The sequence below is a fragment of the Oncorhynchus gorbuscha genome, unplaced genomic scaffold (genome assembly GCF_021184085.1).
Source record: "Oncorhynchus gorbuscha isolate QuinsamMale2020 ecotype Even-year unplaced genomic scaffold, OgorEven_v1.0 Un_scaffold_1534, whole genome shotgun sequence".
NCBI classification, from domain to species: domain Eukaryota; kingdom Metazoa; phylum Chordata; class Actinopteri; order Salmoniformes; family Salmonidae; genus Oncorhynchus; species Oncorhynchus gorbuscha.
Genome location: NW_025746282.1, coordinates 68,019 through 82,500, shown reverse-complemented (window position 1 = coordinate 82,500; position 14,482 = coordinate 68,019). Strand labels below are relative to the sequence as shown.

The 14,482-nt window shown below is 44.1% G+C and overlaps 1 protein-coding gene across 1 annotated transcript in view; it reads right to left on the bottom strand.

Moving 5' to 3' along the window:
* LOC124023186 (rap guanine nucleotide exchange factor 5-like) overlaps positions 1-12,603 on the bottom strand; it is a 63,888-nt gene extending 51,285 nt beyond the window's left edge. Inside the window, exon 1 of the mRNA XM_046337714.1 lies at positions 12,075-12,603. Within this exon, the coding sequence (XP_046193670.1) occupies positions 12,075-12,266 (192 nt within the window). The 5' untranslated portion in view covers positions 12,267-12,603. The remainder of the gene's footprint in view (positions 1-12,074) is intronic.
* Between the last annotated feature and the right edge of the window lie 1,879 nt (positions 12,604-14,482).

The window sequence follows — 14,482 nt, the reverse complement described above, 5'->3', positions numbered from 1 at the left end:
GACCTGTAATGGTGATTGTAATGGACCTGTAATGGTGATTGTAATGGTGATTGTAATGGACCTGTGATTGGTGATTGTAATGGTGATTGTAATGGTGATTGTAATGGTGATTGTAATGGACCTGTAATGGTGATTATAATGGTGATTGTAATGGACCTGTAATGGTGATTGTAATGGTGATTGTAATGGACCTGTAATGGTGATTGTAATGGATCTGTAATGGTGATTGTAATGGACCTGTAATGGTGATTGTAATGGACCTGTAATGGTGATTGTAATGGTGATTGTAATGGACCTGTAATGGTGATTGTAATGGACCTGTAATGGTGATTGTAATGGACCTGTAATGGTGATTGTAATGGTCTGTAATGGTGATTGTAATGGACCTAGTATTTCTACATCTTTCCTCCATTCCATCTCATTATTTCTCTCATCGGATGTCTGAACATGTCAGCTTTGCAAGCAGCCATGCATGATGATTTCTGACAAGTATACAGTTTGCATAATAACCAAATAAATTAATGGTTGAAGCATTTGACATTCAGTAAAGTTGGTGATATTTAGGCAGTAGATACAGAGACAGAATAGTACCCTATTCCCTGTATAGTGCACTACTTTTGACCAGAGGCCTATGGGTGGGGGGATGGGAATAGGGTGCCATTTGGGATGCACATTATTAACAGGTGGTAGAATACAGCCGATTAATACGTAGTAGAGTACAATAGATGAGTAGATAGTAGAATACAGTAGATTACTAGATGGTAGAGTACAGTACATTACTAGATGGTAGGGTACAGTAGATTAATATATGGTAGAGTACAGTAGATTACTAGATGGTAGAGTACAGTACATTACTAGATGGTAGAGTACAGTACATTACTAGATGGTAGGGTACAGTAGATTAATAGGTGGTAGAGTACAGTAGATTAATAGATGGTAGGTTACAGTAGATTACTAGATGGTAGGGTACAGTAGATTAATAGGTGGTAGAGTACAGTAGATTAATAGATAGTAGAGTACAGTAGATTAATAGATGGTAGAGTACAGTAGATTAATAGGTGGTAGAGTACAGTAGATTAATAGATGGTAGAGTACAGTAGATTAATAGATAGTAGAGTACAGTAGATTAATAGGTGGTAGAGTACAGTACATTATTAGATGGTAGAGTACAGTAGATTAATAGGTGGTAGAGTACAGTAGATTAATAGGTGATGAAGTACAGTAGATGAATAGGTGATGAAGTACAGTAGATTAATAGGTGAGGAAGTACAGTAGATTAATAGAAGTGTAGATTAATAGGTGGAAGTAAGTACAGTAGATTAATAGGTGATTCAAGTGGTACAGTACATTAATAGGTGATGAAGTACAGTAGATTAATAGGTGATGAAGTACAGTAGATTAATAGGTGATGAAGTACAGTAGATTAATAGGTGATGAAGTACAGTACATTAATAGGTGATGAAGTACAGTAGATTAATAGGTGAAGTACAGTAGATTAATAGGTGATGAAGTACAGTAGATTCATAGATGGTAGAGTACAGTACATTAATAGGTGATGAAGTACAGTAGATTAATAGGTGATGAAGTACAGTACATTAATAGGTGATGAAGTACAGTAGATTAATAGGTGATGAAGTACAGTAGATTAATAGGTGATGAAGTACAGTAGATTAATAGGTGATGAAGTACAGTAGATTAATAGGTGATGAAGTACAGTAGATTAATAGGTGATGAAGTACAGTAGATTAATAGGTGATGAAGTACAGTACATTAATAGGTGATGAAGTACAGTACATTAATAGGTGATGAAGTACAGTAGATTAATAGATGGTAGAGTACAGTAGATTAATAGGTGATGAAGTACAGTACATTAATAGGTGATGAAGTACAGTAGATTAATAGGTGATGAAGTACAGTAGCCATGCACATTCTAATCATGTCTGTAACTGGCGTAATTGGTGCCCGTTGAATGATTGACACTGCTGGGTCTGGACTGGAGTACTTAGTGTTACATAATGAGGAGTCTACTGCATGCTACACACACACACACACACACACACACACACACACACACACACACACACACACACACACACACACACACACACACACACACACACACACACACACACACACACACACACACACACACACACACACACACACACACACACACACACACACACACCAGTCAGCACAAGCCTCTGCATGCCATTAGGCAGGCAGACAGGCTGGAAGTGGCTGCAGTTTTCTGCTCTAATTGACTATTGCACTGAGGCATCCAGGGACCTTCAGCACAGCACCACATCCTGACACACTTCAACTGATCCCAAAGCATGGCCACACACACACACACACACACACACACACACACACACACACACACACACACACACACACACACACACACACACACACACACACACACACACACACACACACACACACACACACACACACACACACACACACACACACACACACACACACACACACACACACACACGCACAAACTAATGCACATCCACATAAGTAAAAAGCTGTCCATCAATGAGCAGAGCACTTTCCCCAACACAGGCAGTCCAACAACACACAATCAGATGTGGAGTCCCAAATGGCAGCCCATCTCCCCTCGTCAAAGGGAGTGCCCTGTATAGGGAAAAGGTGGCGTCTCTGGCGCAGATCTTACAGGGAGGGACTTTTTCATGCGTATCCAAAAAGACCATTAATGGTAATGTTATTGGAAGTTCCTTACACAGTACAGTGCCTGTGTCCCAAAGGGCACCCTATTCCCTATATAGTGCATTACTTTTGATCAGGGCCCATAGGGGCTTTGGTGACAAGCAGTGCACTATGTAGGGAATACGGTGCCATTTGGGATGCAGGCAGTGAGTCAAGGTAGGATTTGCAGAACATAACAGTTTCCCAGAATCTGAGGGCTGTGCTTCTCGGCATCCTGCTTCACACCATGATGAAAGCTTAACAATACAGCTGCTTTCTATGAACCCTGTGACAGGGGCTTTGACAGACTAGTGCCCTGTACAGGGGCTGTGACAGACTAGTGCCCTGTACAGGGGCTGTGACAGACTAGTGCCCTGTACAGGGGCTGTGACAGACTAGTGCCCTGTACAGGGGCTGTGACAGACTAGTGCCCTGTACAGGGGCTGTGACAGACTAGTGCCCTGTACAGGGGCTGTGACAGACTAGTGCCCTGTACAGGGGCTGTGACAGACTAGTGCCCTGTACAGGGACTGTGACAGACTAGTGCCCTGTACAGGGGCTGTGACAGACTAGTGCCCTGTACAGGGGCTGTGACAGACTAGTGCCCTGTACAGGGGCTGTGACAGACTAGTGCCCTATACAGGGGCTGTGACAGACTAGTGCCCTGTACAGGGGCTGTAACAGACTAGTGCCCTGTACAGGGACTGTGACAGACTAGTGCCCTGTACAAGGGCTGTGACAGACTAGTGCCCTGTACAGGGGCTGTGACAGACTAGTGCCCTGTACAGGGGCTGTGACAGACTAGTGCCCTGTACAGGGGCTGTGACAGACTAGTGCCCTGTACAGGGGCTGTGACAGACTAGTGCCCTGTACAGGGGCTGTGACAGACTAGTGCCCTATACAGGGGCTGTGACAGACTAGTGCCCTGTACAGGGGGTTTACATCAAGGTACTGCACGCTACAGAAACAGGGGCTCCTGTCCCTATGGGGCATTCTGGCTCGGACAAGGCTCACTTCATCTGAAACCTACATGGGGATGTCACCTCATGTACGTTTCCAACCATAGGTTGTACAGTATTTAACATCATCAGATTATCCACTGATCCACAGCAGTCAACAGCTTGGCAGTGCATGATGTGTCACGTTACTGTGGACTGATGGACTGATTAACATCAAGGCTTTTAGAGATACTTTTGTAACCCTTTCCAGCTTCATGCAAGTCAACAATTCTTAAACTTACGTCTTCTGAGGTCTCTTTTGTTCGAGGCATGTTTCACATCAGGCTTCTTGAAGAATTTGTTATCACAAAAGGGGTCCCTGGCCCCAAAACGTTTGAGAACCCCTGCTCTAAAAAAACAACAACCTTAAAGACAGATACTGTATTTCGTGCCATGGCACCTTGAACAGTAAACCAAACTCGGGAGTAGAATCAGAAATCAGAGAGTGCCTCTGACCAGTCAACCAGCATCAGGCCAGGCGTCCCCACCCCCCCCAAACAGTTATTGATCACATCTTTGCAGCTGCTGTGCTACTCTGTGGATGGGCTGGCCTTTGTGACCACAAGTGTCCATCTATAAACAATGGCACCGGCCTCCACTCCAGACTGGATGCTTTTAATGAGGCAGAGTGCAACTCTCTCTCTCCTCTCTCTCTCCTCTCTCTCTCTCCTCTCTCTCTCTCTCTCTCTCTCTCTCTCTCTCTCTCTCTCTCTCTCTCTCTCTCTCTCTCTCCTCTCTCTCTCTCCTCTCTCTCTCTCTGGGACACAGTGTTCCTGTAGAAGTGGTGGCGGTGACCTCCAGTACCACTAGAATGTTTCCTAACATAAACACTGTGTAGGAGAAACACTATCCATCACTTAGACCCTGATAGGTCACGTCCAGTCTGGCTGAACTCCTAACCCACTACTGTGGCTAAGCAGTGAATCTCCCTCTGTTGGCTTGTTTAGTTATTTCAAATGTAAAAAAATGACTGCTTAGAAATGTTAAGTTATGTCAAATCCGAAGAAATCAAGTTGAGCTGATAAAACGTACATATGATAAGTTGATACCACTTAACATTTGAAGTCAGGGTAGTAACAGCTTTCTAAATGGAAACAGTCCAGACACTGTTCTCCTGTTCAGAGGCACTGTGCAGGCTTAAGGGATGTGTTGGCATTCTCTGTGTAACCACGGCTGAGGCAGCTCAAACATGTTCGCTATGAAGTCCGCAGCAGGACCTCCAGGGTCTTGATAGAACACAGATACACATATAATTCTCTCTCACTGAGAAGTGTTTACATCAGAGGGCTGTAGAAGAAGTGGTTTTTACTGATGTGATGTGACACAAGTCTGCCTGGGTTACTATCCAGAAGTGAGTTACTCCAATTCATGCTGAGGCCGTTAACCTCCAGTCCTTCTCTAATTGGCTCTGTGATGAAAATAGATAAACATGACCTCTGCACATTATCTCAACCTGTTCTGTTCCTCAAGTGGACATTAACATATATACAATTAACAAGAAAACAAAGAAGACTGTGTTGGATGATCAAAACATTGATCCACTGTTCCTTTAGGAAAACATAGGAGCTATCTAACATAGGGAAACATAGGAGCTATCTAACATAGGGAAACATAGGAACTATCTAACATAGGGAAACATAGGAGCTATCTAACATAGGGAAACATAGGAGCTATCTAACATCTAGGGAAACATAGGAGCTATCTAACATAGGGAAACATAGGAGCTATCTAACATAGGAGCTATCTAACATAGGAAACATAGGAGCTATCTAACATAGGGAAACATAGGAACTATCTAACATATCTAACATAGAAACATAGGAGCTATCTAACATAGGGAAACATAGGAGCTATCTAACATAGGGAAACATAGGAGCTATCTAACATAGGGAAACATAGGAGCTATCTAACATAGGGAAACATAGGAGCTATCTAACATAGGGAAACATAGGAGCTATCTAACATAGGGAAACATAGGAGCTATCTAACATAGGAAACTATCTAACATAGGGAAACATAGGAGCTATCTAACATAGGGAAACATAGGAAACATAGGAGCTATCTAACATAGGGAAACATAGGAGCTATCTAACATAAACATAGGAGCTATCTAACATAGGGAAACATAGGAGCTATCTAACATAGGGAAACATAGGAGCTATCTAACATAGGAGATATCTAACATAGGGAAACATAGGAGCTATCTAACATAGGGAAACATAGGAGCTATCTAACATAGGGAAACATAGGAGCTATCTAACATAGGGAAACATAGGAGCTATCTAACATAGGGAAACATAGGAGCTATCTAACATAGGAGCTATCTAACATAGGGAAACATAGGAGCTATCTAACATAGGGAAACATAGGAGCTATCTAACATAGGGAAACATAGGAGCTATCTAACATAGGGAAACATAGGAGCTATCTAACATAGGGAAACATAGGAGCTATCTAACATAGGGAAACATAGGAGCTATCTAACATAGGAGCTAAACATAGGAGCTATCTAACATAGGGAAACATAGGAGCTATCTAACATAGGGAAATCTAACATAGGAGCTATCTAACATAGGAAACATAGCTATCTAACATAGGGAAACATAAATCTAACATAGGAAACATAGGAGCTATCTAACATAGGGAAACATAGGAGCTATCTAACATAGGGAAACATCTAACATAGGAAAACATAGCTATCTAACATAGGGAAACATAGGAGCTATCTAACATCTAAGCTATCTAACATAGGGAAACATAGGAGCTATCTAACATAGGAGCTATCTAACATAGGGAAACATAGGAGCTATCTAACATAGGGAAACATAGGAACTATCTAACATAGGGAAACATAGGAGCTATCTAACATAGGGAAACATAGGAGCTATCTAACATAGGGAAACATAGGAGCTATCTAACATAGGGAAACATAGGAGCTATCTAACATAGGGAAACATAGGAAACATAGCTATCTAACATAGGGAAACATAGGAGCTATCTAACATAGGGGAAACTAACATAGGAAACATAGCTATCTAACATAGGGAAACATAGGAGCTATCTAACATAGGGAAACATAGGAGCTATCTAACATAGGGAAACATAGGAGCTATCTAACATAGGGAAACATAGGAGCTATCTAACATAGGGAAACATAGGAACTATCTAACATAGGGAAACATAGGAGCTATCTAACATAGGGAAACATAGGAGCTATCTAACATAGGGAAACATAGGAGCTATCTAACATAGGGAAACATAGGAGCTATCTAACATAGGGAAACATAGGAGCTATCTAACATAGGGAAACATAGGAGCTATCTAACATAGGAAACATAGGAGCTATCTAACATAGGGAAACATAGGAGCTATCTAACATAGGGAAACATAGGAGCTATCTAACATAGGGAAACATAGGAAACTATCTAACATAGGGAAACATCTAACATAGGAAACATAGGAGCTATCTAACATAGGGAAACATAGGAGCTATCTAACATAGGGAAACATAGGAGCTATCTAACATAGGAGCTATCTAACATAGGGAAACATAGGAGCTATCTAACATAGGGAAACATAGGAGCTATCTAACATAGGGAAACATAGGAACTATCTAACATAGGGAAACATAGGAGCTATCTAACATAGGGAAACAGAGGAGCTATCTAACATAGGGAAACATAGGAGCTATCTAACATAGGGAAACAGAGGAGCTATCTAGCATTGGGAAACATAGGAAACATAGCTATCTAACATAGGGAAACATAGGAGCTATCTAACATAGGGAAACATAGGAGCTATCTAACATAGGGAAACATAGGAGCTATCTAACATAGGGAAACATAAGCTTGTGGAATATTTACGACCAGGCAGCAATAACCTTCCATATCAACACAGTACCATACATTATGCTGTGCTGGCAGACTTGAAAAATCACCCATTCACAACAACATGTAGGACACTGGCTTTAGAGCTAAGATACTGTATGTACTTTACTGTGGAGAGTTATCTCTGTGTTCAAAATGGATTTGTCCTGGTAGGCTAGGAATGAAAAATGCTCAGCAAGTGCATTTTCTATGTAGGTGCTATAGATTACAACGGCGTTAGAGGTAGCAATACGAGTATACACAGAGATAAGTACACAGAGATAAGTACACAGAGATAAGTACACAGAGATAAGTACCTCTTGGTCATACTCAGATCCCACCAACAAAACAAAACATGTTCTCCTTTCTTTTGATGTGGGCTATATTAAAAAGGTTGAGAATAAAAATAGGTTTGAGGGCACAGCCCTACTTGAGACACCCACTTGAAGTAGAAGAGTTAGTCCTATTGAATAAGAAGGTGACATTTACTGAAAGAACACACAACGACAAGGAGGTGTTGTTATCACATCTAAGATGGCATTTAAGGCTAAGGCCGTGTACAGTAGAGTCGCGTTCATTGTGGTGAATTATGACAAGCAGGGTTACAGTAACCAAACCTGCTCCAGGTTGTGTCCCAAATGGATCCCTATATAGTGACCTACAGTACTTTGACCAGGGTCCATAGGGCTCTGGTCAATCGTAGTGCACTATATAGGGAAAAAGGTGCAGTTTGGGACTCATCCCCAGTGTTTTAGAGAAAAGGTCAGGGACCTGCAGCATTGAAATCCACCCTGAAACCAACACAATGTCTTGGCATGGTGGGGAGACTGAGGGGCCAGACCACGGTGGGGCCAGCCAGGGGCCTTACGTCAGCTCTTCCTGCCATTGTTGCTGTGTCGTTCTGCTGCACAGATAGAAACACAGCTGGCCAGGCAGGAAGGGAAGAACTGAGGCCATCATGGACTCAGCGCTCCAGGGTGGTTCTAGGTACAGACCTAGGATCAGCTTCGCTCCCCCAGTCCTGACCTTAACCATGAGTGGGCAAAATGCTACATTTTCCTGAGATCAGCATCTAGGGGCAACTTCACCCTACACCGAGCTAGCCAATCAGGACACCACCTCCTCTCAAGTGTTCTAATAGGCTGTTGGATTTTGACACAAAATAGAGTGAGCGCTCTTAACCACCCAATAACACTGGATTCAGTTAACGGTATTGACATTATGATGGTTCTAAGTATACGGTAGTTAGGAACAAAATGAATCTCAATTGTTTTTAACAGGTTAATAAGGCAGTCACAGTAGCTAGCTAGAGGTTTGTCAATCATTTGCCATATAGCTCTTACAGTAGGTGTATTCCAAGGTAACTGAATGGAGTGTTACGTATGACTTAATAATACTCCCCTCTAGATCCTTCTAGTTCTCAGAATAACACGTGAGGTGGCAGGCAATAGGTTCACTAGGGCAGGGTTCTCCAACCCTGTTCCAGGAGAGATGCCCTCCTGGAGGTTTCCACTCCAACCCTGTTCCTGGAGAGATACCCTCCAGGAGGTTTTCACTCCGAAACCTGTACTTGGAAAGATCCTCCGGGCAGAGACATTACCGGATATGAACCATCCAATGATACCAGATGACAAGTTAAGATCATTTGGATGAATGGTTGTCTCTAGAGGGAGTGGTGCTTATAGAGGGAGTGGTGCTCTAGAGCGAGTGGTGCTTATAGAGGGAGTGGTGCTCTAGAGGGAGTGGTGCTTATAGAGGGAGTGGTGCTTTTAGAGGGAGTGGTGCTTATAGAGGGAGTGGTGCTTATAGAGGGAGTAGTGCTCTAGAGGGAGTGGTGCTTATAGAGGGAGTGGTGCTCTAGAGCGAGTGGTGCTTATAGAGGGAGTGGTGGTCTAGAGCGAGTGGTGCTTATAGAGGGAGTGGTGCTCTAGAGGGAGTGGTGCTTATAGAGGGAGTGGTGCTCTAGAGCGAGTGGTGCTTATAGAGGGAGTGGTGCTCTAGAGCGAGTGGTGCTTATAGAGGGAGTGGTGCTCTAGAGCGAGTGGTGCTTATAGAGGGAGTGGTGCTCTAGAGCGAGTGGTGCTTATAGAGGGAGTGGTGCTCTAGAGCGAGTGGTGCTTATAGAGGGAGTGGTGCTCTAGAGCGAGTGGTGCTTATAGAGGGAGTGGTGCTTATAGACGGAGTTGTGCTTATAGAGGGAGTGGTGCTTATAGAGGGAGTGGTGCTCTAGAGGGAGTGGTGCTTATAGACGGAGTGGTGCTTATAGAGGGAGTGGTGCTTATAGAGGGAGTGTTGCTCTAGAGGGAGTGGTGCTTATAGAGGGAGTGGTGCTTATAGAGGGAGTGGTGCTTATAGAGGGAGTGGTGCTCTAGAGGGAGTGGTGCTCTAGAGGGAGTGGTGCTTATAGAGGGAGTGGTGCTTATAGAGGGAGTGGTGCTTATAGAGGGAGTGGTGCTCTAGAGGGAGTGGTGCTTATAGAGGGAGTGGTGCTCTAGAGAGAGTGGTGCTCTAGAGGGAATGGTGCTTATAGAGGGAGTGGTGCTTATAGAGGGAGTGATGCTTATAGAGGGAGTGGTGCTTATAGAGGGAGTGATGCTTATAGAGGGAGTGGTGCTCTAGAGGGAGTGATGCTCTAGAGGGAGTGGTGCTTATAGAGGGAGTGGTGCTTATAGAGGGAGTGGTGCTTATAGAGGGAGTGGTGCTTATAGAGGGAGTGGTGCTTATAGAGGGAGTGGTGCTTATAGAGGGAGTGGTGCTTATAGAGGGAGTGGTGCTCTAGAGGGAGTGGACGGTTCATCCAGCCAGTGTAAGGATATCCAACATTGTCAATCCCCTGCAACCTGTATTCAAAATTACTGCCAGGTTAGGGAAGATTGAATACTGAGTCTACCTCAATCATCTAAACTGGAACAACCATCTCAGTAACGGTGCAATAAATCCATCATTGTGTAGCTTAAAGTTAATCCAAATGAAGAAATGTACATGCAAAATACAGATATTACAATACATCCAAACATCTGAAAATATCCCTGCAATAGTAATTATTATATATGGTTTTATGTAAAACCCTACTTGCCTTCCAAAGAACCCTTTCTTCCAAAAAAGCTTCTTAGGATGTTAAAGGTTCTAGGTCGAACCCTTTGCCTTACAAAGAACACTGGCTTTCCAAAAGGGTTCTTCTGATCAAAACGGTTCTTGGTAGAACCCTATCACTCCGCAAAGAACCCTTTTGGAACCCTTTTTTCTAAGAGTGTAGTGTTTGAGAGTGTGATGATTTCTCTAGACTAACTCTGTCACAGTGTTTGAGAGTGTGATGATTTCTCTAGACTAACTCTGTCACAGTGTTTGAGAGTGTGATGATTTCTCTAGACTAACTCTGTCACAGTGTTTGAGAGTGTGATGATTTCTCTAGACTAACTCTGTCACAGTGTTTGAGAGTGTGATGATTTCTCTAGACTAACTGTCACAGTGTTTGAGAGTGTGATGATTTCTCTAGACTAACTCTGTCACAGTGTTTGAGAGTGTGATGATTTCTCTAGACTAACTCTGTCACAGTGTTTGAGAGTGTGATGATTTCTCTAGACTAACTCTGTCACAGTGTTTGAGAGTGTGATGATTTCTCTAGACTAACTCTGTCACAGTGTTTGAGAGTGTGATGATTTCTCTAGACTAACTCTGTCACAGTGTTTGAGAGTGTGATGATTTCTCTAGACTAACTCTGTCACAGTGTTTGAGAGTGTGATGATTTCTCTAGACTAACTCTGTCACAGTGTTTGAGAGTGTGATGATTTCTCTAGACTAACTCTGTCACAGTGTTTGAGAGTGTGATGATTTCTCTAGACTAACTCTGTCACAGTGTTTGAGAGTGTGATGATTTCTCTAGACTAACTCTGTCACAGTGTTTGAGAGTGTGATGATTTCTCTAGACTAACTCTGTCACAGTGTTTGAGAGTGTGATGATTTCTCTAGACTAACTGTCACAGTGTTTGAGAGTGTGATGATTTCTCTAGACTAACTCTGTCACAGTGTTTGAGAGTGTGATGATTTCTCTACTAACTCTGTCACAGTGTTTGAGAGTGTGATGATTTCTCTAGACTAACTCTGTCACAGTGTTTGAGAGTGTGATGATTTCTCTAGACTAACCCTGTCACAGTGTTTGAGAGTGTGATGATTTCTCTAGACTAACTCTGTCACAGTGTTTGAGAGTGTGATGATTTCTCTAGACTAACTCTGTCACAGTGTTTGAGAGTGTGATGATTTCTCTAGACTAACTCTGTCACAGTGTTTGAGAGTGTGATGCTTTCTCTAGACTAACTCTGTCACAGTGTTTGAGAGTGTGATGCTTTCTCTAGACTAACTCTGTCACAGTGTTTGAGAGTGTGATGATTTCTCTAGACTAACTCTGTCACAGTGTTTGAGAGTGTGATGATTTCTCTAGCTCTGTCACAGTGTTAATATTCTGTGAATGCAGCGTGACGTTGTCTCTCACCTCCGCTGTCCTCTCCGGGGCGGCCTTGCTGCTGTTGTTGTGGTTCTGGAGGAAGCGACATCCGTCCTTGGCCAGTCTCTGGACCATCCCCAGATGGGACAGGTCCTCCTTGTCATGCAGGGCACACACACCCCCCGGCTTCAGCGCCGGGGACACAGAGAACATGTACTTCAGGCCACAGTCCCACGACATTACTATCGAGTAGAACCAGCACGGTGTACTCCTCTCCTCCTCTCCCACAGTGCACTCCAAAGGTGTGTGTGAGGGGGATGGGCCAGGAAACCTTGAGTATGTGTCTCTCTGGCTGTTTGTCTGTGTGTGTGTCTGTGAGCGCAGGTGAGTTACGGCCTCCTCTCACTGAGCCAAAGCAGATCCCTGTAGAAGCACCAACAACAGCTCCGGCTGGCTCTCTGGTTGGCCTGCAGATGCAGAAATAGAGAGATAGAGAGGGCTGTGAAACAGCAAGGACTCCAGGTGCCTCTGTTCTATATGCTTAGATCCAGAGGGAGAGAGATACTGACTGCTACTGCCTCCTTCCCTTCCCTTTCACTGCTGGGGAAGGAGGGAGGGGAGAGAGGGAGGGGAGAGAGGGAGGGAGGGAAGGAGAGAGAGAGGGAGGGGAGGGAAGGAAGGAAGAGAGGGAGGGAGGGAGGGAGCGAGAGAGGGGGAGAGACATGGAGAGAGGGAGGGCGAGAGAGAGAGGGGGAGAGAGGGGATCAGGAAACATCTGGTAAAGCACTCAAGACTAGCCCCTGCAGAGGAAGTTCCACTATCTCTACCTCCCCCTGTCCATGCTGTCTGAGGTGGGCTGGGGGGGGGGTAAACACAGTGGACACATTTGGGTTCAATTTCCAACTATGACCGACAGAGCAAGACATTTTAGTTGATAGAACATTCAGTGCTGCTGTCACAGGGTGCTCTGTCACAGGTTGGTCTGTCACAGGGTGGTCTGTCACAGGGTGGTCTGTCACAGGTTGGTCTGTCACAGGGTGGTCTGTCACAGGGTGGTCTGTCACAAGGTGGTCTGTCACAGGGTGGTCTGTCACAAGGTGGTCTGTCACAGGTTGGTCTGTCACAGGGTGCTCTGTCACAGGGTGGTCTGTCACAGGTTGGTCTGTCACAGGTTGGTCTGTCACAGGGTGGTCTGTCACAGGGTGGTCTGTCACAGGTTGGTCTGTCACAGGGTGCTCTGTCACAGGTTGGTCTGTCACAGGGTGCTCTGTCACAGGGTGGTCTGTCACAGGTTGGTCTGTCACAGGGTGCTCTGTCACAGGGTGGTCTGTCACAGGGTGGTCTGTCACAGGGTGGTCTGTCACAGGGTGGTCTGTCACAGGGTGGTCTGTCACAGGGTGGTCTGTCACAGGGTGGTCTGTCACAGGGTGGTCTGTCACAGGGTGCTCTGTCACAGGGTGCTCTGTCACAGGGTGCTCTGTCACAGGGTGGTCTGTCACAGGGTGCTCTGTCACAGGTTGGTCTGTCACAGGGTGCTCTGTCACAGGGTGCTCTGTCACAGGGTGGTCTGTCACAGGTTGGTCTGCCGTTGTGCTCGTCCTGTCCTTGCTCCGTTCTGTACTTTCTGTTATTGAATAGGTGGGCCAGACTGAAGAGTTGGGTCTGAGTGCCATTGAAAGTTCTTTGCACACCCTAGCTCCTACAGAACCCCACCGGGATGCATGTGATGATGGTCTCATTTGTAAATGGATTTTTATTTAATTGCCTTAGAAAATCTCTTCAGGATCTGCCACTTTTTTTCCCAATTTTTGCCTAAAATGACACACCCAAATCTAACTGCCTGTAGCTCAGGCTCTGAAGCAAGAATATGCATATTTGTGGTATCATTTGAAAGGAACCCCTTTGAAATGTGTGGAAATTTGAAAGGGATGTAGGAGAATATAACACAATAGATCTGATAAAAAATAATACAAAGAAAAAGCCAATTGTTCTTTTGTATTTTTTTTGTACCATCATCTTTGAAATGCAAGAAAAAAGCCATAATGTATTATTCTAGCCCAGGTACAATTTAGATATTGACCACTAGATGGCAGCAGTGTACGTCCAAATGTTTAGTCTTATCCAATTAACCATTGCATTTCTGTTCAACATTTTTTATCAAGACTGCCCAAATGTGCCTAATTAGTTGATTAATAGCTTTTCTTGTTCAAAATTAAGCACTCTCCTCAAACAATAGCATGGTGTTCTTTCACTGTAATAGCTAATGTAAATTGAACACTGCAGTTCGATTAACAAGAATTTAAGCTTTCTGCCAATATCAGATATGTCTATGTCCTGGGAAATGTTCTTGATACTTACAACCTCATGCTAATCGCATTAGCCTATGTTAGCTCAACCGTCCCGTGGAAGGGACACCGAACCCGAAGAAGATGGGTCACTTCTTTAGTGCCCACATA